General features: G+C 38.6%; 1 protein-coding gene across 1 annotated transcript in view; it reads right to left on the bottom strand.

Annotated features, from left to right (window-relative positions):
• Positions 1 to 26340, bottom strand: part of snx29 (sorting nexin 29) — a 145430-nt gene that overhangs the window by 57985 nt on the left and 61105 nt on the right. The window contains exons 15-18 of the mRNA XM_065242487.1: positions 23039 to 23145; positions 6647 to 6763; positions 2354 to 2409; positions 1752 to 1833 (exon numbers count right to left, since the gene is read on the bottom strand). Of these exons, the coding sequence (XP_065098559.1) occupies positions 1752 to 1833; positions 2354 to 2409; positions 6647 to 6763; positions 23039 to 23145 (362 nt within the window). The remainder of the gene's footprint in view (positions 1 to 1751; positions 1834 to 2353; positions 2410 to 6646; positions 6764 to 23038; positions 23146 to 26340) is intronic.

Below are 26340 nucleotides of genomic sequence, written 5' to 3'. Positions count from 1 at the left end.
CATCTCTACATGCGTTGGACATGAGAAAATTGAGGAGGCCAGGAAATTTTGTGCCACCATACAGTACTTGTAACTACTTGTCGTGTAACTACATCATGTAACAGTCTTTAAATCGGTCCTTTCTGAAAACACTGAAGTTTTGCGACACGTTTTTTTTTTAAATACGATGGAATATTTTTCAACTTTCTGCTAAGATATATGTGATTATGAAATCATGCAAGCCCCGCATATTTTGTGCACGGAAATCTGAAATTTATGCTGCGAAAGTGCGGAGTATTTAAAAAAATTCATAAATATGCGTCCTTATGATCATGGCTGATTATGCGTTGAATCATGCGATCGCATAATCGCGTTTTTCTGGAGGGACTGTTAAATAGGGAAAAAATGGAAGTGTTTGGTGGCTTCTAAATTCATCCATGTTTGGATCCTAAGGAATTAATGGTGTTAGGCTAAATGCTAACACATGCATAACGCGCTGTACAAAGATTAAGTGCACGCATTGAAAAAAGATAGGTATGTATTAATTTGTCTAAATTGAGGTAAGAACATAGAAAATATTGAAAAACTGCTGTGTTTTCCTTAAAAAAGTTAATTAGTAGCCTCATGTACGCATTGCAATAAACATGATTAGATGTTTACTCAGTATATACATGATGTATATGTTCAGCTACAAAACATATCTGAGATATAGAAATACTATAGCTATCCGAAATCAATTTCATAGCTTGTAAAATCAAGATGGTTTTATTCAATACACGCATCTCATATATTGACCCCTTTGCCTGTCCTCATCAATTACTTTTAAAGAACACATAGATTAGAGCACCAAAGTTGTCTAGTGCCTATTTCGTGATTGTTTGTATAAAATAATGAAAACCTTAACGGACATTGTGAAACAGACCAGTAAGATAAAATAATAAATAGTATGTTACATAGAATTGCCGTGAATCAGCTCGTGAATGTCACCATGAACAATGAGATGAATGCAGGTATGTTCTGATACATATAAACATGCCAAAGACGTTAGTGATTATGTGGGAGGAACACTGCCTGGAGTCATCAATTACAACTGGAAATGTGAAGCCCTGATACAAGGGTTGAATGTAAAATAGTGGAATGCATTATCCATCATTCATGCTTTGAAAAACAACAGGATCTGTTTCCATAGGGATCCATTTCATGGGCTAGACTCAAGGGAATAGAAAAAAAACTGGGTTGCGTATGTCTGGGGCGGGTCTATCAAAAGAAGTTCCAGATTCTATTGGGGTAGGGGCATGTTTATTTAGGTGATTTCAAATATCAACATTGCCTTTCAGAGATCATGCACCCCGCCTTTAATATCCAAACCACTTGCACAGCCCATCAACAAAAACAACCATGATGGATTTTTTGCTAACACAGTGGTAATGAATATTAATTTGGTAAGTCATTAATGATTTTGCTTGGTAACATTTACTTTACATTAATGCATTTGGCAAATACTTTTATTCATAATTAACTGCAGTGCATTCAAGCTAGTATACACTTTTCAGTAAGTGTGTTCACGGGAAATCAAACCCACAACCTTTTGTGCTGTTAATGCAATGTTACACCAGCTGAGCAACAAGACCACATTTTTGTGTGCATATGAACAAATAAACATCCACAAGCTAAGCCTATGTCTTTATATAACCAGTAACTTTTATTCTATTTTATTTTGCTCAAATACTTATAAATCTCGCTTTTGCTGACCAATACTCAGAACAGCATACCTGATACACATGATATGCGTTGGCTGCCCGACCTTGAAGAAACACAGAAGGGATCCACACATTGACAAGAGCACGTTGAGTTCTTAGACAAACAGAGAGAAAAAATAAAAATTGAAAGTTTATTTTTAAGTTTCTTTTATTCTGCTTACCCCAAAAGGAGCGTCAATACACAATAGATCAGTTTAGCAACAGTTATTTATTTTATTTTTTGCACAGGTCATGGATATAAAAAAACAGCAGTTTATCGACATACGAAGAAGTACAAATATCGACACCTTTAGTCATTGACGAAAGCAACAGGCTCTTTAAACGACACAAAGGATCAATGTGTCATGCATTTCCTTCAAGCCTTTTAAAAAACCTGACATCCTCTCATGTACAAAGGTTATCGCTGGGAGGAAGGAGTTTGTCAACGTTTCGAATGTAAAAACAGAAACCGCATTCAACCTCTTTATTTTTAGAGCATTCTCTTCCCAAACAGAAGCATTCGCTTCATGAAATTCCATATCATCGATTTGATTCCCACAAGAGGCATGCAGCATAACACCTCCAACACTCATACAGACCATTATATAAAGAAAAGTGAGGAGGAGGCCACTTACGTCTCAAAGTCAGATAGGCTGGGATCATCAGAGGTCTGGCTCAGGTCCCCTGGAACCTGCCCCAAAACACAACACAGGAAGAAATGGTAAGAATAAATTCAAAAAGTAATACAAATCTACCTTCCATCTTTAAGTATAAGAAATTTGTATACTACAGAATATGTACTATTAATATTAACTGTACTAATTAGGGATGTCCCAATCCCACTTTTTCATTTCCGATCCGATTCCGATACCAGAATTCTGTATATCAGCCGATACCGATATCTGCCCGATACAATTGTAATTAAATGTGTATAGTACTTTCTGCTACATCTAGTATCATTTTAAATGATTTACAAGTAACAGGAAACATTAGTAAATATTAATCATGACAGTGTTTAGGAGAACATATAATAGGTACGTTTGATCAATTAAGTATGTGTAAATTAAGTATCAAGTAAGCAATTAGTAAAAAAGCTTGATGATTATTTTGGGAATTATGCGCTTGACCGGACTTTTTATGCACATTCCGGGTGCAGGATTGATGCGCCTAAGTCATATACTGGGCTTTCTGGTCATTTATGGGCTTTCTGGGTGCAGAATTGATGTCCTTGAAGCATCCTCTCATGAAAATCCTTGAACCGCAAAGTTTATAACTGTTAAAACACAAAGAGAATAGATGCATCGTGTGCTCAGCACAAAGTGAATTGCATCCATCCAACGGCGTACTGAGACTTTATAAAATCAGATCTTTAAAATAGCCTACAGTTATCTTGTGTTTGCGTGTGTGAATGACGCGTTTCATCTGTCCGCTTTACCAGTGGATTATTAACTCAATTTGCGAGTAAGTTACAGTGTTTCCGTAAACTTAAATATCTTTAAATGTGCGTTTGTTCCTTCACATGAAGCTATTGAGTGTATTAAAAGACTTTGAATATAGTGCATAAAATTTTGCTTTTTTTATGGTGCTTTTATAATATGTTGTCCTTTTAATAGCTTGTCAGTAACAACCACGGCTAACGCACATATCGGAATTGGATCGGTCATGTTGTCGGTGCATGTACTGTAAGCCTGGATGACTTATTTTTGTAGGCCAATGTTTTTAACATTCATACTTAACAAAGTTGTATTGCATAAAATATAAAGTGCACAATTTTTAATGTTTAAGCCAAAAATGTAATGAAAATTTTGCTAACGTCAGATTAGAGCGACATAAAAGAAGTTGTCAAACAAAGTGGCTATTTGATTTTTGAGTGCCTAAAAGGGCAAATGTAATGCTTAAATATATAAATAAATAAAAAATACCTTAATCAAATAAAAACATAGTTGCTTTAATAGGTATACGTTCGAGATTTGCTGTTACAGTACATGTGACTAATATTTTAGCTTTTCACTCTAAAAACAAACGGTGCTATATAGCACCAAAAGTGGTTCTTTGCTCGTAATCATACAGTAGAAGAACCATTTTTAGTGCCATATAGCACCAGTGAAGTACCTGTAAAGCACCTGTGTAGAACCATATAGGGGCCATAAAGCACCATATGGTTCTACATAGCACTATATGGTTCTACACGGGTGCTTCACTGGTGCTATATGGCACAAAAAATGTTTATTCTATGATTACGAGCAAAGAACCACTTTTGGTGCTATATAGCACCGTTTGTTTTTAGAGTGCAACGTGTGTTTAAACGTGTGTTTTTAAGTCTAAGTGGGACCTACATTATAATTATCTGAAATTAGTTAAACCCTAAGTTTAGTTTTAAATAAAAAGTATACTAACCAGCATATAAGTCAAACAGACACTTTAATAAAATACTGTGATTTAAAAACACAATATGCAATTTTCGCCATGCAACAGAGAAGGTAGTTTTCAATTGCGAGATTCAGTCTTTCAATATAGTTGACCTTTTCATTATCCTTGACCTCAAGTTTTGCAATGTAGCTACTGGCAATGAGGTTTATATATATACTGTATACAGTGAGGACAATAAGTATTTGAACACCCTGCTATTCTGCAAGTTCTCCCTCTTAGAAATCATGGAGGGGTCTGAAATTGTCATCGTAGGTACATGTCCACTGTGAGAGACATAATCAAAAAAAAAAATCCAGAAATCACAATGTATTTGTATTTGTATGATACAGCTGCAAATAAGTATTTGAACAACTGAGAAAATTAATGTTAATATTTGGTACAGTAGCCTGTAGTGTTTCACCAGGTTTGCAAACCCTGCAGGAGGGATTTGGCTCACTCCTCCACACAGATCTTCTCTAGATCAGTCAGGTTTCTGGCCTGTCGCTGAGAAACACGGAGTTTGAGCTCCCTCCAAAGATTCTCTATTGGGTTTAGGTCTGGAGACTGGCTAGGCCACGCCAGAACCTTGATATGCTTCTTACAGAGCCACTCCTTGGTTATCCTGGCTGTGTGCTTCGAGTCATTGTCATGTTGGAAGACCCAGCCTCGATCCATCTTTAATGCTCTAACTGAGGGAAGAAGGTCGTTTCCCAAAATCTTGCAATACATGGCCCTGGTCATCCTCTCCTTAATACAGTGCAGTCGCCATGTCCCATGTGCAGAAAAACCCCCCCAAAGCATGATGCTACCACCCCCATGCTTCACAGTAGGGATGGTGTTCTTGGGATGGTACTCATCATTCTTCTTCCTCCAAACACGTTTAGTGGAATTATGACCAAAAAGTTCTATTTTGGTCTCATCTGACCAAAAGACTTTCCTCTGGATCATCCAAATGGTCATTGGCAAACTGAAGACGGGCCTGGACATGAGCTGGTTTAAGCAGGGGAACCTTCCGTGCCATGCATGAGTTCAAACCATGACGTCTTAGTGTATTACCAACATTAACCTTGAAAATGGTGGTCCCAGCTCTTTTCAGGTCATTGACCAGCTCCTCCCGTCTAGTTACGGGCGGATTTCTTACCTTTCTTAGGATCATTGAGACCCCACGTGGTGAGATCTTGCATGGAGCCCCGGTCTGAGGGAGATTGACAGTCATGTTTAGCTTCTTCCATTTTCTAATGATTGCTCCAACAATGGACCTTTTTTCACCAAGCTGCTTGGCAATTTCCCCGTAGGCCTTTCCAGCCTTGTGGAGGTGTACAATTTTGTCTCTAGTGTCTTTGGACAGCTCTTTGGTCTTGGCCATGTTAGTAGTTGGATTCTTACTGTTGTATGGGGTGGACAGGTGTCTTTATGCAGCTAATGACCTCAAACAGGTGCATCTAATTTAGGATAATAAATGGAGTGGAGGTGGACATTTTAAAGGCAGACTAACAGGGTCAGAATTCTAGCTGATAGACAGGTGTTCAAATACTTATTTGCAGCTGTATCATACAAATAAATAGTTAAAAAATCATACATTGTGATTTCTGGATTTTTTTTAGATTATGTCTCTCATAGTGTACATGCAACTACGATGACAATTTCAGCCCCCTCAATGATTTCTAAGTGGGAGAACTTGCAAAATAGCAGGGTGTTCAAATACTTATTTTTCCTCACTGTATATATATATATATAAATGCATTGAAATGTAAGAGCACAAAAGTTACACAAAAATGTACTATAATGTTGGCCTTGCAAAATTATATTATTATTGCTGTTATTATTTATTAAAAATATTATTACAAAAAACCCAATGACTAAACACCTATTCAACATTTGTGCAAATACTCAAACCCAACCTGCACTGACACTCTAATCCTATTGGAGTGTGAATCTTATCTTTTGGTAAAAGCGTGGTAATGTCAGCATTTGCAGGGGTCACAGGCTGCTGCATCCTGGCAGACAGTGGCACCAGAGAAGAACAGACACATGAGCCATGGAGGTTAGATAAAGCATTTGCCACATACAGCTCAGCACAGTTACAGCAGGCCACGGTTCAAAATCACTGCTGTCAGATGTATCAAAGTAATCCATGGCGGACAGATAAGCAGCAAAGAGGAAAGTATGAGAAGGAAGGAGACCATGAGAAGAGGCACACTGAAAGATACTGAAAGTCCTTATTTGTGCCCGAGACAAATCAGTAGTTCTGGTTATATGCCGGAAGCTTACGCAAAACTGTAAGAAGCATTATATGAAAAAAGAGAATCACTAAAGATGTTTTTTTTTCTCATTGTCATTTGCTTTAAGATTTTAAGAACTGTGTTTGAGGTCTGATGGCATCAATGCCAAATGGGGTCGTTTTATTATATACATCCATACCAAACAAATGCCTGTTGAGCAGCAATAGAGAGGGAAAAACAAGGCACTCAATGTATGTATTGTTACATCTGTGTGTATGAAAGCTTGAATGTGCTTACTGGACCACGCAGGTCAATGAGTTCCCGTCTCATCTGTCCGATCAGATTGTCTTTCGCCATGAGAGAGCGGTACAGCCTCTCGTTAAACTCTATCAGCTCCCCGTGCATCTCAGCGACCTGAAAATAAAAAAGGCACAGATGACAAACTTGCACCAAACCCTCACTGAAAGCCTTACCAGGCAGCTGTCTTGAAAAGTCTTGTAGAAAGTGTCATTTTTTCAAGGCAAGCTGAATATGTGTTTTCACTCTGAGGTGTGGAAGATGTTGCCTGGCGAGCGGTAGCTGCTTGTTAAAAGCCGGTCCCACACCTGCCAGGTGACTTGTCAGCTGTCATTTAGAGTAAGTGACACAGACATGGAGGAAGGCTCCTGCCTGCCATTCAGAACCAGCAGTCATTTGTTTATGGAAATCATATGTCAGGGTGTATTTAGGTTAGATCCATTTTGCCTGACAGACACATCATGTCACTTTTTGACAAGTTTGCCCTGGTTTCAGAATTCCACCTGACCAGACTAATAACCATGAATTAGTACAAATAAAATGAAGAAATACAAAATCCTGACGTGGCTCTTGGGAGTCAAAGTAACTTGCATTAGGTTGCAAATTTAAAATCTGCACATGTACTAACACAACAAACTTGAGAAAACTAGTTGAGTATTATACAGTGGGGGAAATAAGTATTGAACAAGTCAAAAAAAAAATTATGTACATATAAAGAGTTTGGTTCCAAAACGCGATAAACGGCTTTTTCTTTTATATAACCCCAAAATTAGTATTGTATCAGGTCAGTATTATCTCTTTCCCCGCCAGCATTTTTCATGATTTTCACAAAAGTTTAATGCCTTCCAGAAAATGCTCCTTTTTAAATATATAAACATACAATATATGAAATAAAAGAACAGACCCTCTGCTTTCAAACAAAAAAATCATCCTACCTTCATGTGTTCTGTTTTTATCACCTCTCAAATATGTGTAGGTTTCATCAAAAACAGCAAATTTTGAGCAAAAAGCTGAGATAATTCCATTTTTGTGAAGGACTTTTAATAGAGATCAGATGCAGAGTGATCTTTAAAACACACACGGACATACAGCTGTTAGCCCTAGGGCAATACTTCCGGTTTTTATAAGTTGCGGAAGAGCGCCAGCCGGTGAATAATAGCTGTATTGCAGATTGACGAGATAACTCGTCAATGGCAGGGAAAGAGTTAAAAAGTAAATTCTTCATTTTAAGAAAAATCCGATTTCCGGCGTGTTATTCTGTCATCTTTTCTTCCGTTTTTGCTAAAACACGATAAATGCCAGTCCTCCTTCTCTGCAGAATGCAATAAATCCACTCAACAAATCACAGGCCACCATTCCACGCATTGTAAACAATAATGGCAGAGCGTTGAATACACACGGAATCCTAGTTTTCCTCATCTACTTTGTACTTCGTGATCAACAAACAGACAAAACCAAAATAATTCTTTTGATGGCATTGATAAACCTGTGGTGGTTTTCTGTGGCGGGGAAGAAACGTAAGCCATCAAAATCTAATAATTTACGTGAGGCACTCGGGCGAAGGAAAAATGCTGGCTGTTCCTTGTTCTCCCGACAGCATCAAGCTTCTGTCATGCTAATGCTGCGTTTACACCAACCGCGTTTCAGGTGTCAAAATCGTGTCTACCACGTCTAGTTTGCCGCTTGAACAGTTTGAATGCATTCGCGCATGTAGAGCGAATTAGACGCGCAGAAAAAGCAAGCATTTGAAGCACGTCATAGGCAAAATCTGCTTCTTGTGGGAGGGGCAAGTGCTATGCGGTTGTCTGTTTGCAAGATGATTGATGTTGATTTATCAAGCATTTATCGAGAGAGTTACCAGTTTGTATTTGGTAACCTTACTATAGGGGGAAAATAAACGGCGTGGGTCGATAAACGTCATGTTCCGGGTGACTGCTTACGGACAATATCAAGCGTTCCTTCAGGTTGAATGAGTGACTCCCGGCAGGGCAGCAACCATTCTGCTGATTGGTTAACGCGGCGCGAAATTCCGCAAAAGTTTACATTTTTCAACTCTGGCGTTAGCCGGCGATTCGCGTCAAACGCAAAATGCACATAAAGCACCATTCGTGTGTATCGCGCGTACTGCGGCAGACACTCAATTCTCGCCATTCACGCGAACTAGATAAGCAAATGAGGCGGAATCGCATCTTCTGCGCCGCACCAAACGCCTCATCTGCCCCGCGAGACCTCCAGACTGGCGTCAACGCGTCTTCACATTGACTTAACATTGAAATCACTCGCGCTTCACGCCTCTACTGTGGCTGGTGTAAACGCAGCATAACACATTGACCCCAGGGGATCTTATGGAAAACTTTCAATTATTATACGCAGTGTCAACAAAAATTGAGCAGGACCAAAACATTTTACAGCTGAACGCTGTCAAAAAAGTCCCAAGTACAGCTGCAATGACAGTGTTATTAATATGACAAAGTAAGTGTTTTGATTAATGCCTTTAATGTTTTTTTTTTTTAAATCAGTGTATATCACTAGTCAACTAAATGAATATAACATGGCAAAGATGAATGCACATTTATATATTGATTCAATAGATTGATAGCATTTAAAAAAAAAAACTTGTCAATTCAATGAATTGTGCTAAGGTATGGTAAGTGGTACCGCCAGACCCGGAGATCAGCTGAATGGATTCCAAAACGGTAAAACTCAAATGTTTAAGGTGAGCTGGAAAATTTGCATATTTAAAAAAAGTGGAGTGTCCCTTTAAGTGTACCCTGGTATAATTGAGCATACCATGATACGCTTTGCAGAGGTTGTCTTGGGTACAGTTCAGCTGTCACTGTAAAACACTCTCCTAATTTGATTTTAAATCTCTCTCGCGGTTATTTAATGTCATATGCAAAACGATCTGTAAAGCGCCCATGGTTTCAAATACACCTTAAAAGCCATGAACTCCATTGCGCATATTTTCCAGTTTTCTTCAAAACAATCCCATCTTTAAATCACGTAACCGCACTCAGGTACGGATCATAAAGTGTAGTGTGAGTGCAGACAAGTGGAGACAATTGTCTTCGGGTACGGTTCGGTTAAGTATATTGTGAGCGCGTCGTAAACGAACCTCAAAAATAGTGACCATTTCAGCATGTTCCAAGATCAAGTGTCTTTAAACAATGATTCATAAAAATGTCTTAAACATGCAGAAATTAGAAAAAAATCTACAGGGTACAAACAGAATTAAAAGCACACACATGCCAAAACCACTGAATTGGATATAAACAGAGGAAATCACAGTACTTCTTTCATATTTCACTCTGATCAATACAGAGCCTGAGCTCATTTATAAACATACGCTTATGAGCAGCATGTGTGGAGGATTTATTCATCTAACAAACACTCATACCTACATACACACACCGCTTGTAGTATTCCCATTTATCATATTACATATGTTTGCCCCCACTTTCAAATAGGACATTAAAAATGTAAATTAATTTTAAGCGTCAAGGAACCCAATTAATTCTCTGCAAGGAAGCGAGCTAATCAGTTTGTTGTTCAGAAGCCAAAAGCGCTGCGAATCCTTCCTGGGTGAATTCTCTGACCCGCGCTGCCGTGTGCTAAAGCATTGAAATGATCTAAACAGGCGACAGGTTCGTGCACTTTTAGACAACCTATCAAACCTCATTAGCAGCCTTAGCAGGAGTCAGCACGTGTCACTGTTTCAGTATTTGCTCATTGTGATTATGGGCCGCCCCGGCGCGCCAACGCAGATATCAGGAACACTCTATTTCGCAATTACACCCAATCAATTCCATGAATGAAAGAAAAACAATTGTGTGAAAAACAAACAGCATGCAAGCACAGCATCTCAGAAATAAGTTTGAAATTAGAGCCGTAATAAATGTCAAAGGCTGAAAAGCATGTGTGCTAAGATCTACGTGATAAGAACGAGTTGACGGGAGACGTTTAATGAGAGGAGCTTCAGATGAATTGAGCGGATTCAGCGGTTCATTATTTCTACCTGGTTTATATGCCAGACGGTTTCGCAGATAAACAGTGGCAGAGGAGAAATTATATTTTGCAAATGACAAGTTTGCCAGCTGCTTTGGTGATTTTCAGCTTGCATTCGAATGAAATTAGACTACAAAGTAATTAAAAAAATCTCTTTAAATAAGTTTAAGGCGCTTAGTTGTTTAAAGGGACAGTTTCCCCAAATTGAAAATGTGTTATTTTTATTTACTTTGCTATTTTATTTACGCACCTTCAGGTTATTCAAGATGTAGGTGACATTGTAAAACAGTAAACAAGATTTTTAGCTGGTCCTTGGTGATTCATAAAATGCAAGTACAAAAAATGTGTACCTACAGTGGTCCCTGGAGTTAAATACTGAAGTGTTATGAAGCAAAACAATCTGGGTAAAAAGTAGCCTGACGTTGCCATACTCAATTCTAGTCAGAATTTGAGTCTGATACCGCTCCATTGAGCAATAATTATGAGGCGTGTCTCAACCGAAAAATGCCTCTCCACTCAATTGGATAGAGCTATGACCAATCAGAGCAACGGAGTGTGTGACGTATGTTGAAATTACGTCTTTTGCAGCCTGACTGAACTGCTAGTTATTTCGCTACAATGACACTAACATTGTGATTATACTAAGTCTGAGTAAGCGAACGTACATCAACACCTACTATGTTTACAACATTTCGTTTATATCACAACATTAAGTATTTACTAAGTCATACAGTAAGACTATCTCTTACCATTTGTACGTTAGGTGAACTTCATCCACAACGATACCCATTACGTTGGCTTGAAAATATTGGAGCCTAGCATGTCCCTCCACTTATTTAGCAGCCACCATTCCGGGATTCCGAAAAGAAGCTGGCAACGACCGCTAATTATATCCATCTCGTCGTGCACGCCGAGTTGCATCGCCGTGATACCCATTTCAGTTGCGACCAACTTTTGCCATCAACAAATGCCTTGCTCGCGTTTCTCTGTTCCTCTTTTAAAATCAATGCTCTGTCGATATCTTTTTCGAAAAAGGTTGTTTCCTTGACTCTTCGATAGGTAGAAAGCTTAGCTTAAAAAGACTCAATGTCAGAATCCACACATCTGAATTCTACAGCGGCAGCCATTTCGTTAAACAGATTAAACACACGCGCTCTTTGGTGACGTGGTTCATTACGTTACTGTTGATCATCTGTCCATCATCGTATAAAGCCCGCCCTGACAATTTGATTGGTTCGACCAGCTTTGGGTCTAGCATAGTAGCTCCTCAACGAAGAAACCCCAGACCGATCTTCCCGTTCTCAAAATGTTGTGGGCGGGGCTAAGATCGGCTGGCACCCAGGCTAGGTAAAAAGTGTAACATTCTTGACATTATTATTTATAAAACTGCAATCCATCCAGACTCATGAACTGGCTCTTGACTGTTTGACTGAGGCTAAGGATTTCAGGTTCATGCACAGGATAATCATAATGCTGCCTAAGACCTCAATGGGTTGTGTTGCCTGTATCTGCTGAAACCGAGAAACATGATTCCATCTTAAAATAAAGTAAAAATTCACCTATATCATGGGCTAAGATTTATTTAAGGATGAACTGTTCTAACTTCTATAGCACTCTAAGTAAGGATGTGTTATTATTGTTATGCTATTTAACACATTATATGTCATTTTGTGCTGATTTTGTGTTAAAATAAAACACAAGTTGTGTTATATGTTACACAAAATGTGTTGTTCCAATAATGTTTTCTGGGACAACGCATTTAGTGCCAGATTTCCTAACAGCTTGCGCCTGTGCAAACCAACATTTTGGTGTTAAATAATGACTGTCGGGATTTACTAAAGATGTGCAGTGGATAATTAGCGGTGCAAAAGGTGTCATCTAGTTATTTTTGTGACTTATTGCATATGCATTTAAATCTGCTCATTTTCCAGCTCCCCTGGAGTTAAACATTTGATTTTTACTGTTTTGGAATCCATTCAGCTGATCTCCGGGTCTGGCGCTAGCACTTTTAGCATAGCTTAGCACAATCCATTTAATCTGATTAGACAAATAGCATCACGCTCAAATATAACCAATGAGTTTTGATATTTTTCCTATTTAAAACTTGCCCCTTCTGTAGTTACATCGTGTACAAAGACAGATGGAAAATTAAAAGTTGCGGTTTTCTAGGCAGATACAGTAGGGTTAGGACTATACTCTCCTTCTGGTGTAATAATCAAGGACGTTGATGATGTAACATGGCTGCAGCAGGCGTAGTGATATTACGCACTGCCCAAAAATAGACTCCTGCTATTGAATGTAATCAAGGGGACTATTTTCGAGAAGTGCGTAATATCACTACGCCTGCTGCAGCCATGTAACATCAGCAAAGTCCTTGATTATTACACCAGAAGGAGAGTATAGTCCTAACCATTTATGCCTAGAAAACCGCAACTTTAAATTTTCCATTGGTCTTAGTACACGATGTAACTACAGAAGGGGCAAGTTTTAAATAGGAAAAATATCGAAACCCTTTGGTTATTTTTAGTGTGATGCTATAATGGTCTAATCAGATTCAATAGATTATGTTAAGCTATACTAAAAGTGGTAGCGCCAGACCCGGAGATCAGCGAATGGATTCCAAAACGGTAAAAATCAAATGTTTAACTCTAGGGAAGCTGGAAAATGAGCTTATTTTCAAAAAAGTGGAATGTCCCTTTAAAGGAGTTTCCCTTTCAGACAAAACATTTATGGGAGGAGATTATTTAAATGATTCACGCAACGCGATATACTAATCTTTGCACGTGTGATATTACTGGAATTACTGCCATTTTTCACCGGCGAAAAAATCATGTCTTAAAATAATTTTGCACTTGAAATGTCTGCAATTGTTGCTGATAGGAGAGGCATCAGAGAGCGTGTGGTACAAGGCAGAGGATTTTTTTTAACATGTAACAGTTTATTTGGAATGCCACAGGAACATAGCCTATTATTCAAACTATTGTTTGCCAAGCCATGTTATCTTTTGTTTGCTGGAGGAAAAAAAAGGAAAAGTTTTACAATAGCAGGTGTTTCAAAACTTCTTGTAACTCTTCATTTTTTGTCCTCCAGTTTGTTTTAGTGTACTATGGCTTCGTTAGCTGGGATTTCGATAGCTGTGTTATTTAATTTTGTTCCTTGTTAGTAAATAACCCACAAATATTAACACTCCCATAGGTGCTTTTTTTGGCGAATTTAGTAAATCAGGCCCTTAGTGTGTTGTCCCAAAACTAACACTAGCTGTGTTTACAAGGACAATTGTAATCGGTTTAAAAAGCAACTATGGTTCAGTATATGATTTTACATTTCCTTTGGTGTGCAAGTGTGTATTAGAACATGTTAACGATATTCAAAAGGTACATACCCCAAAGGCCACAGGCCAATCACAACGTATAGATTAGTGGGCCATTCAGAGACACAGCGCTTTCAGATCGATAAGCTATGTACAAAATCAGAGCATTTTAAAAAGACATGATATCTGGAGCTACAAAAAGTGGAAAATAATGTGTTTTTTAACTATTAAACCATGCAAACACATTGTATTATACCAAATACACAAAATAATGTTGTTTTTAGCAATGAAATTGCTATTTAAATGTTCAAACCGAATAAAAATGCTCTTTGTAAACACCTCAATCGGAATAAAAATAAAAAATTTTGCGCTGATTTTAGCAGGTTATAACATTCACACTGCATATTTGTGCATCATAGAAGCAAAGCGGAAGCAGCTGTGCTGTAATCGTTTAAGCACCGAGTTATGCAGCATCATACATAATATCTATGACTCAAACTGCTGATTCACATGTTCAATTGTGATGATGTAATTAGTTACATGTTTGTGACATACAGTAGGAAACCAAAGCGATTTCAAACCGCGGGAATGATCTTTAGAAATATCCAATTTTATGGAAAAAATTCCCAGCAATAATGTTGAATGATAATTTTGCACATAGTTTGTCTTAAAGGTGCTATAAGCGAATCTGTGTAACATCCATTCTTGTTGACTTTTGAAGTGGAGCGTAATGGAGCATAGCTTGTGCTTTCTGAACGAGTCATGAATGCGCCCAACTCCTATTCCCATATCCTTCTTGTCGTTTACTGGCTGGAACACTTTGTTATGTTTTGTGGTGGTAGGTTTGACCGCTTTGTTTTTCTTGCAGTTTGTGAGGTCTGGGCTGTCTACAGAGACCACGTTTTTTACAGTGTGTTCAAAGGACCTTTAAATTATTTAAAAAACTACATAGAACAAAATAATAAAAACTTGATTTTCACCACAGGGGGACTTTAATATAACAATTCTGAAGTTACTCACACACTTTAGAACAAAGGCCCCCTTTTATTTTGCTCCACCAACAAAAACAGCAGCCAAAGTTAAAGCTGGGTCAACAGTTGCAGATATGCTTACACTGACATATTCTTGTGCTATTATACAAAATATCCGCACTCCTGGAAAGTCCTTTTGAACTAACTGTTGTACAATTCGACATTAACTGGTTGGTGTATAAAGCATCAAGACACGCAGTACAAGGGTTACCCTGGACCTAAAACAATTAATCTATAGTAAGTCCAGGCTGGAGGACAGTTTCTGTCTGGAGAGCTCCAGAGTAAGGCTGCTGTTAGCATTTTGCACCTGTGTGGCTTTCAGACGCAGGTGCTGCTTACAGTCTGGTCTGCACGGCTGACACAATTGCTGAGCCAGATGTCCTGAATAAAAAAGAGTGGAAGGGGGAGTGGAGCCCAGTGGAGCTCTAGTGCCCATAATTGAATGTGAAACAAGTTTGAAAAGTAAGCTTAGAAGACAGGCTTAGCAAACAAAAACAGACTTGACTTGTCAGAGCGAGGTGGGTGGGGAGTGAATGTGTCACAGTGAATGTGCTGCTATCACTTTAATTTCCAAGCAAACACTTGCTAATGGAAAAGAATTTGAAATGGAAAGAAGATCCTAATTGATGGATAAAAATGCAGCTGGGAAGAAATGAGAATAGAAAAATCAATACGGAGACAGTCACAGGGTAAAAGAAAGCTTGAGAAGAATCCGTGGGAGGACGCAAGCTTTAAAAAAATACTCATTGCAGTATAATGCTGCTGGGTGGACTGAACACAGTCTGTTCATTAAAACGATTTGATTAGTTTGTTATTGGTGTTCATTACGCAAAATACATCAAACCAAGGTAATAATCATCACGCCTAACTCTAAATGAATATAAAAAATGATTATAAACCCCATCGGATATAGGATATGTGCTTTTACTGCATTGATTTCCACAACATTAGTGAGCACTGCGGCAACACTGGAACATTTTTGGCTGATTACAGAATGTTAGAGAACTGTAAACATATAAAAAGGTTTGTGGTAATTATTGCATGATTTTATGAATTATATCCTATTTTTTACTTGGCCAATAAAATTCCTAAAGACCATGTCATTACACCTGTTTAGAGATTAGTTTCTGTCTTGTGACCCACAGTGATGCACGGGTCAGGGTTATTTTCCAACCCGCGGGCCCCGCATTTATTAAATAATTTGGCCCTGCACCACAGTATCTTATTTACAACCTGCCCCGCCTCATGACCATTAAATAGACATACTAGACATTGTAATGTAATTCAAAACAGGCTTTATTTCAGCCTAAAAGTGCTTGGAAACAGTCATTAGATAACATCGGCATGTACTGGCATACGCTTAGAAACCAACCAGCATAGTCATATTAATAACAAGATAGGATAAAGATACACATTTCCAACATTTACAAAGTAGCGTTTGTATTCATCTGTATAGAAGAACTATAAATTCCTCTGCATTAGATTTAGCAGCCTGACCTTCTTTATCTTTTTAATTATGTAAATTCCCGACCTAAATTTGCTCCCCATCTTCAATCTTCACTTTTACTTCCCCGTTTGTTTTGCTGTTGTGCATGGTGGGGCGAGCTGCTTGGCGTTTTCATGAATTAAGGTTAAAGGTTTAAGGGCATCACGCAAGCTATGTTGCTACGTAGACCTACGTATTGTAACCTTATCAAAGAACCTAATAAAATATGAAATTATATATTCCCAAATATTTCATATAAGCTATAAGGAATTGCACACAACATATATGATTTTTTATTTAGCTTTTAATGACTTGGCATTGATTCAACAAGGTGCTGAAAGCATTCTTTAGAAATGTTGGCCCATATTGATAGGTTGGCATCTTGCAGTTCATGGAGATTTGTGGGATGCACATCCACGGCACGAAGCTTCCGTTCCACCACATCCCAAAGATGCTCTATTGGGTTGAGATCTGGTGACTGTGGAGGCCATTTTAGTACAGTGAACTCATTGTCATGTTCAAGAAACCACTTTAAAATGATTCGAGCTTTGTGACATGATGAATTATCCTGCTGGAAGTAGCCATCAGAGGATGGGCCCATGGTGGTCATAAAGGGATGGACATGGTCAGAAACAATGCTCAGGAAGGCCGTGGCATTTAAACAATGCTCAATTGGCACTAAGGGGCCTAAAGTGTGTCAAGAAAACATCCCCCACACCATTACACCACCACCACAAGCCTGCACAGTGGTAACAAGGCATGATGGATCCATGTTCTCAATCTGTTTACACCAAATTCAGACTGAGTGTCTCAACAGAAATCGAGAATCATCTCACAGTCTTCAACTGTCCAATTTTGGTGAGCTTGTGCAAATTGTAGCCTCTTTTTCCTATTTGTAGTGGAGATGAGTGGTACCCAGCAGGGTCTTCTGCTGTTGTAGCCCATCCCCCTCAAGGTTGTGCGTTTTGTGGCTTCACAAATGCTTTGCTGCATTCCTCAGTTGAAACGAGTGGTAATTCCAGTCAAAGTCGCTCTTCTAACAGCTTGAATAGTTGGCCCATTCTCCTCTGACCTCTAGCCTCAACAAGGCATTTACGCCCACAGGACTGCCGCATACTGGATGCTTTTCCCTTTTCACACCATTCTTTGTAATCCCCTAGAAATGGTTGTGCGTGAAAATCCCAGTAACTGAGCAGATTGTGAAATATTCAGACCGACCCATTTGGCACCAACATTTGGCCACGCTTTAAAAATTGCTTAAATCACCTTTCTTTCCCATTCTGACATTTAGTTTGGAGTTCAGGAGATTGTCTTCACCAGGACCACACCCCTAAATGCAATGAAGCAACTGCCATGTGATTGGTTGATAAGATAATTGCATTAATGAGAAATTGAACAGGTGTTCCTAATAATCCTTTAGGTGAGTGTAGGTACTCAAGATTAACATGAGATTAGCTGAAACAGTTGACAAAAAGATTTAATCCAATATTTGGTTATAATTATAAGCTGTTTTCTGTAGGGCACTCATTTTTGGGAACACCACATTTTTAATGAAGACGCGCGAGTTCTCTAAACTTCAAAGGATCTCCACGAGGTTGGTCTCAAGGTATTCATCACGACTTGTCATTCAAAACTATTGAGCCATGAGGGAGAAATAAGTTAATGAAAACCTGCCCCTTAAACTTAAGAAAATCTGCCATCTCAGTATTGGATGCTGCATTCACAGCACTGCAAAATTCATAGCAATTGCATGTACCAGCATAAAACAACAGCATTTTCCAGGCACTTTTAATTTTATTTAATTGTATGTTATTTTTCTCTGATGTAAAGTGTCAGCATCCACCTTTTTTGGTGTAGTTTGGCACAAAATTAGAAATCCTTCTTTAGCAGTATTTTTGTGTTGTTCTCCAGTAAAATAATATTTAAACACCATAAAAAAACAAGATACATATGCATGAAAAGCAAAATTGCATGAGATATTCATTTTCATATAATTTATCTTCAATTAAGTTTTTCCTACCCCATTGGCAAGCATACAGTAAAAAGGGTTTATGTTTAAACCAAGCAACAATTTTCCAAAAGGGTAAGAAAAATAAACGTCTGAAGGATAAGACAAATATAATGATTAAGAAAATAACTGTTCTGTACTGTAGTGTAGTGGTGGTTGCGTAGTACACTTACTGAGGCAGTACCTTTTCCAAAAGTACCCTTTACCTAAAAGGTGCATACCGGAACCTCAAAGATACATATCTGTACCAAATTGGTACAAATTGGAACCTTTTTAAAAGGTACCATCCCAGGGACAACTTCTGTACCATTTTTTTCTAATGGGCCTTTTCTATTGCATAGTACCCCACGGTTTAGGTGGGGTCAGCTTACTTTTGGAGGCTTTTCCACTGGGTGCAGTAAATAATACCCCATGTTTTTTATGTACCACCTCGGTTGGGGTTCCAAGTGAGCCAGGTTGATACCAAAACGTGACAAGAAAACACTGTAGATCACTGAGAATCGTCACTACCGGCATCATCGCTATAATATAAATAGCTTGCACTTTCTCGAGTAAACCTGTTGTCATCTGTGCTTTGCTATAAGTTCCCAAACTCACTTTTAGCGATGAAAAACATCATTTAGGTTTAGAATCAGGAACACCATACCAGTTTTTTGCAGACTTGCAGTTTGTGGCGGCACATTCGAGACGCGCACGTCCGCATATATGCTGAAATGCAACTTAAATGAGGCTCAGCAGAGCGCGTTGACTGATGCCACGGGTGTTTGTACAGAAACTGTCATGTGACACAGAGGTAGTGAAAAACGCAATGTGTAAACATCTTTTTGTGCTGATCTATTTTTATTTTGTGGCAGACTGAGAAACAAATGAATGTATGGGGATGTATAGCATTCCAACAACGCTCTCACTTGTATGATGTCACAGCAGTATGCAGCGCAAATATAACGACACGCCTATAATCCCTCCCACTCCGAAATGATACTAAACTCAATGGAAAAGCTAACCAAGCCAAAGTGATGTGAGCTTACCCAAACCAAACGATGGGTTACTATGCAATGGAAAAGCACAATAAGAGTGTATAGTGTCTTTACATTGGGAACATTTTTGCCTCTGCGAGTGTCTTTGTTGGATATCAAGCCATCAATTTCCCCACACCTTGAACTGCAAACGGTCACTCTGGTGTAAAAACTGATATGAAACACTAAAGATTTCTATTTTACATCACTTTACAATCCAGCAATAAGCAGGACATACTTAGATCTCCATTTCAATGCAAAGCAGAACCATGTTCCAATATTTTTTACTATCCAACTGAGATCAAAGCCCAGGCGCTCACAGCAAAACAACCAGTTTGAACACTTTCCAGTATAAAGTCCCACTGGATCAATAACTGGTGTATGACAGCTTCAGAGATAAAGAGTTTTCCATAGTGATGATAAAATGAAAGCAGAACTTGAGAGAAAGCACGTATTTAAGCGTCTTGTGCATTTAAAATGATGTGGGTACATACAGTATTTACAGTGTTTTGTTTGATGTAAAAACAAATACTGGAAAAGCTTCTTGTACAAAGACATTTCAGACTCTTGCAGTGAAACAGGTTATAGTGAAAACTATTACTTAACTAGATTTACTATATAGCTATAAATGCAAATAAACTGTCTTTATATCACAGCTCACAACTACGGCTGAGATGCCATTGCTCTTAGTTTGCAAAGCAGCACAGCTTTAAAGATATGGAGTTAGCTGTATAAATACACCACAAATGTAATAAAACTTCCATTTGGTTCAAATTTATTGCTGCTGTTGTGGAAACTGAAATAAATAACGTGTATTTGTCACTAGAGAAAAATCACAAGTCTTTTGCGTAGCCGGGCAGGAGCTAAGAGGGATGACTGCGGGCCAAGTGACCAAAATGAAATAGTGCCTTTAGAGCGGTGTGTAACTAAAAACTACAAACGAGGCCACACACCCATGTTACCGTAGCTGTCAATCAAGACAAACAACTAGCATGTGAATAAATAAATATATGAAATGCACAAAAAATAAATTGAAGGACATTGTACACACGCAGAATTTCAAGTCATTACAGAAATTACAGAGCTTTATGGATGTATGAATTATTCATACAACCAGCTTTATCAATTGTCCTGGCAGCTCTGTGGATGTTACTTTCTCGGCAGCCATTGTGGACTCATCAGACATTTACGGCAATAAAAGACCTTTTTCAAATTGGGGTCATTTTCAAAATGAACCCAGACTGTGCTATGTGATGTTCCAAATCTATAACATTCATAAAAACAACACAAAATGCTGCAAGAAAACTGAGCTGATACTTAAAGGAACACGCCACGCCAACATTTTGGGACTTTAGCTTATTCACCGTATCCCCCAGAGTTAGATAAGTCTACATACCCTTTTCATCTCTGTGTGTCCCAAAACTCTGACGCATCCACCGCTAGTCTATCTTAGCACAAAGACTGGAAGTAGATGGCTCCAGGTATCATACTGCTCTCAAAGAGTGACAAAATAACGGCAACATTATTTGCTATTAATATGTTGTGATCTGTATAGTCACAGCGTGTACAAATAACAAGGTCACATGAGACACAGCCATCTTTGAACCGTATACATACTGGGAACTATATTCTCAGAAGGCGAAGCACTGCTACTTGGGTGGAGTGATTAGCGCAACACTTGTATGAACTCTCTGCTTCTCACCACCAGGCTTTCCACCGCCCTCTAAGAATAAAGTTTCCAGTAGTATACAGTTAAAAGATGGCTATGTCTCATATGACCTTGTTATTTGTACATGTTGTTGTACAAATCACAACACATAAATAGGAAAATGTTGGCTTTTTTGTCACAGTACGCTAGCTGGAGCCATTTACTTCCAGTCTTTGTGCTAAGCTAGGCTAGCTGTGGGTGCATAAGACAGAGTTATGGTGTCCCTTGGCAATTCTGCCCCCTTAGAACCCCGCGTGATTCCATTGGCTGAAAAAAACTCCTCATGGGTAGTTTTTTAGGGCCTTATTACAATTCCTACAAAATCGCCTTATGATTTATGTAGTTAGAATGTTGTTAAAATTACAATTGATGTCTTTTAAATTATATGTTTCATATAGTAATAAATGAGGCTTTAGGTGGTGAGATCTACTCATTTTATTATTTAGATATTATATACTGTACCCTTTCCACTTTTGTACTGTGTAAAGTTAATAAATGACTTATAAAGAACATGATTACTACATAGTTTAATTACACATTAAAATGATCATTTATAAGCCATGATTAATACAATTTTACTATAAAAACGACATTTTGTAAGGTACGTTAAAGGTATAGCAGAAGATTTTCATTTTCCGGGTGGATCACCACTGTTATTGGTCATCCCAGATGTCAATCATTCTGATTATATGTTGACGTATAACCGTCGTACGTGCTCGCCTCTACGTTCGCTTTCTGCACATGCGCACTTTCAGGTGTATATGTGTTGTGCTACGGTTTCAACCATTCATTGAAGGTCGCGTTCTCACTGTGTTTTTTTCAAAATGTCTGAGGGTCGCAAGAGAAAAAGTGTCTACGAATTGTATGACAAGAAGAGAAAGGACTATAAATAAAGAAACAAGACCAGAATGTTTATGGGAGACTATTTCACACGCTGGCGTGAGCTAAAAGGACAGGTTGGGCTTCCCACGCGAAGTTTCTACTGGAAAGGTACATTTTGTCATGCTATTTGGAGAAATCCATTTAATATCACTGCTAGTAAAAGTTGATGTAAGCTATAATTTGCGATGCTAGCCCTGGCACAAGTCATGAACCGCACAGACACGGTAAACATGCCGACAGAAACTTGTAAACAGAGCGAAGAGAAGAACTGAGCTCCTGCATGCTCTCTCTCTGTCTCGTGCACGCGTTTAACAGGCGTTCCCTCTCGGGAGCATTTTTTTTTAAATATCGAGGGGTGGTTCTTTTAAATAATTCGGGAAAATCTTCCGCTATACCTTTAATAATTTACAAAAATAAAAGTATGGTTTTTTGTAAAGCAGATGATGACACAAAACTACTGACGTGTCTGCATAAATAATTCGGTAAATTATTATTAATATTACTAATTTTTTTTTTTCTGCGGTGAATAATAGTTTACTAATATACGGTGAATTTAGTTTATTATATTATTTTTTGTAAGCTTTTTTTTATGCTTTATGCTATTTTGTACAAAGTAATTAGCTTGCTAGACCACTAACGCAGACAATATATCGCAATGAAAAATTTTGAGCAGGCATTATTGCTAGGTACCAGTCGGGGTCCTAGGGGGACAGAATTGCAAGGGGGGACAGAATTGCTCATGACAACGAGACGCACTGAGATAAAAGAGGTATGTATGGACTAATCTAACTCTGGGGGATACGGTGAATATGCTTAAGTCCCAAAGAGTCGGCGTGTTCCTTTAAGTAATTTCTAATATTTCCTACAGACATTTATAATAAAACTACTTGAATGGTGTGCTGAAATTTTGTGTTGATATGCAGAGGAAGCTACAGATATTACTCACCTCAATGAGTTTACGCTCATAGTTGGAAGCCAGTTCCTCTATATCAGCCACAGACCTGTTTTGTGGGGCTGGAGGCGGATCATCACAATTCGTCTGAATGATTAATGCTGTGGACCAGAGAACAAAATGTAACCGGCATTAGGAAAAACAATTAAAATGAAACCATACAAAACAGGCTGCCACATTTTTTAAAGAAAAATTAGGAAATGACACATAAACATGACACATAAACAAGACCCAAATGATTAATCTAATATTAAAATACTTTTCCTATGTCAGTTTAATGTGTCCAAACGATGATTAAAGAAGTGATTGATAAGGTTATCTTTCCAAGGCGTGAGAATACTAGTGCTGTGTTTAAAATATCGATACGGCAAAACATTGCCATGAACTCGTGATGATGTGCACATTAAAACAATAACTTTTGTATCGATTAAGATGCACTTTTGAAGGTATCTAATTATTATGCAAAAAATTTTGTTTATTATCCATTATTAGTCCTACGACGGATCGAACTTGATCCATGATTTACACGAAAGGAATGTGATTAAGTTTATTATTTGAAATCACGTATGCACACGGTCAAACAGCCTTCCCTTTGACTCGTACACATGTACACAAACGTTCAACGCATGTCATCACAACAAAATGCATTGCACCTGCTAGGTTACACTGCCGGTGCACACACAGGGCCCTATCTTGCACCCAGCGCAATTGACTTTGTCAGTGACGCATGTATCATTCGTATTTTGCAAAGCGGGTTTTTCACTCCACAGACGCACGTTGCCAAATTAGGGAATGAACTTGCGCTCCCTGGGCGATTCAGCGCAAAAAAGGAGGCGTGTTGCAGCGCAAACCATACCTGATGCTATTTTGCAGTTTCAAAAAACAATTGCGCCACTGACCAAAAAAAACTAGTCTAAAGTCAGTGGCGCGTTGCGCGTGGTTCATTATGTTATTTTAAGGGCGCATGCTTGACCATAATGTATAGCGTGCACAACGCGCACACTTTGCTTTTCTAATCTACACAGATGCAACAGTTATTTTTGCAAATCATAAATTGTTACAATAAAAAATATTTACACATGAGATAAGGGAAATCATAGTGGTGAGCATTGTGGTGATAGTTTTTATTTATTTTGTGTGGCTGCGTTAAAAAATTCTCATGCAAATAACGATTAAAATATTTTCATAAGTTTGTTGTGTTGCTGTATTACGTTTATTTTATGTAAATAATAATTAAAATGTTTTCATAAGAAACCTTAATGTATATGAACTTGATTTGTAAGTGTTCTTTGGGGTTGGACCTTGCTTGCGTTTCTTGGGTCCGATTTCAAAGCCCCCAAACCCTTTCAGCGGTGAGGGTGGACGCAGATCTTGCCCGATTTATGCTGGCAAGCTTGGGATTCCCCCATCTCCTGACATCATTGTAGCGCTTGGCGCAACGATGGGGATGCCAGCTGATGAGACAATTGTGGCTATTTCCTCTCACGCCTGTTTAACCTACGCTGATTTGGGCGGGTTTCTCCTATCCCCATACAAAACAACTTCTCTGTCTTTGACTGCTCTTACAAGAACGTGGGTCTCCTCGGCTGTGAACCGCTCCTGGCGTGCGCCTGGTAAATCTGTCATAATAATAGCAACCCGCCATGGAACTTGCGCCCTTGGGTTTAAAGGGAATGTTGGATAGCGTTCTGATTGGTTTATTTGACGTTACGCCCAAACCACACCTATGAATAATTAACCTACTTCAGACCAACCCCTTATTGATTTGCGCCTGGCGCAAGAGTTATTTCTCACGCCAGGAAAAGAGCAACAGCGCCCAAGATCCACCCACAAAGTCACTTGCGCATTGCGCTTCGCACTTGCGTTTCAGATCGTTAAAATAGGGCCCACAGTGTACAAGTACTTTTCTGATGACAAAATTTGCATCCCAGTGCACTCCTTCACGCATGCGTAAGCATAAAAACAGAAAGACACTTCTAGCTTTAAGTTCTATTGCACTATAGCCTTTAAATCCCATGTAATCTCACTTCAGTTGAGCAGCCTGTGATGTGTGAGATCTGTTGAGTTCATAAGAAGAAAGAAAGAAAACTTCACCAATTGAAAACGCAATTAAAATCTCACACTGCGAATGTCGCCCGAGGCGGCAGAAGACAAACGGAAACAAGAAAACCAATAGGAACACAATAGGAACACAAACCAATAGGAACAACCCCAGACCTGGCCGACATTCAACAGAACAGCTGTTAGGCTCTCTTTTATTTCTTCACTGCTAAGAAATCCACATACGTGTAGAAATGTAGAGGAAGAGACTGACTTCAGGTGTTGAGATTGGTGAATAAGACTGCTGATAAATCCCAGCCTAACACCAATCGTCTGATAAAGGTGTTGGATCATTGGCACAGTGGAGATATGCACACAAAGGCTCCAGAGGGCGCATATCTGCCGGGGTAATGATGGAGACGAGGAGTTGGTGCTCAGCTAAAAAAGTTTGCCATAAAGCTGAGAATAAGTATATGAAGTCAACAGTGCTTAACATTATCACCTCACTCGCACACAAGCGACCGCCATTTCAGAGTCTTATCTGCGCTCTGCCAACAGTCTACACATCCCACTGACTCGCACAACACCACTGTCAGCAACAGTGGACCGGACTCGCATTAAATCTAACGCGCCTCTCAATCTTTATTTATGTCGTCCACAGTCATAGCTGATAGCATTATTAAGAAAAATACTTATAGTATACAGTGCTATTGTGTGTGAGTTTTCACACACCGGGAAACGCCAGTACAATCGGCATTAAATAAGTATATAATAAGTAAGCTATACTCAAAAGCAACCCGTGGGTACAAACTTGAATTGTTGAAAATAAAAAAAATTTTAACAGTTTGAGCACTATAAAATGACATTATACTCCAAAATAATGTAACAGTATTAGCAGTATAAGTGTTACTGACATTAAAACAGTAAAAACTCAGAGAAGAAACTTCAGGATGTGTTAGGGCGCTAAATAACCGATTGATCAGTATTGTAACACATGAAACGAGAAACACAACGTATTATAAGCAGGGGTTGACATTAACTTTTTTGCTCACCAGCCAAAGTGGCTAGTTGTTTTCCAAAGTTACTAGCCATTCAGGATTTTTACTGGCCACAATTTTGTTGCTGGTAAAATAAATTTTATATGATTAAACTTGACTTTGGCATCCTAAAATGACTTTAATTCGAGCAAATTTACTTGGTTTAGCTAATTTGGAGGCATACTGAATTTCAAATGCAGGCTGCCCCTCAAATTAAGA

The sequence above is a fragment of the Paramisgurnus dabryanus genome, chromosome 1, assembly GCF_030506205.2.
Source record: "Paramisgurnus dabryanus chromosome 1, PD_genome_1.1, whole genome shotgun sequence".
Classification (NCBI taxonomy): Eukaryota; Metazoa; Chordata; class Actinopteri; order Cypriniformes; family Cobitidae; genus Paramisgurnus; species Paramisgurnus dabryanus.
The sequence above is the reverse complement of the archived record's forward strand: the minus strand, read 5'-3'. Positions and strand labels throughout refer to the sequence as shown.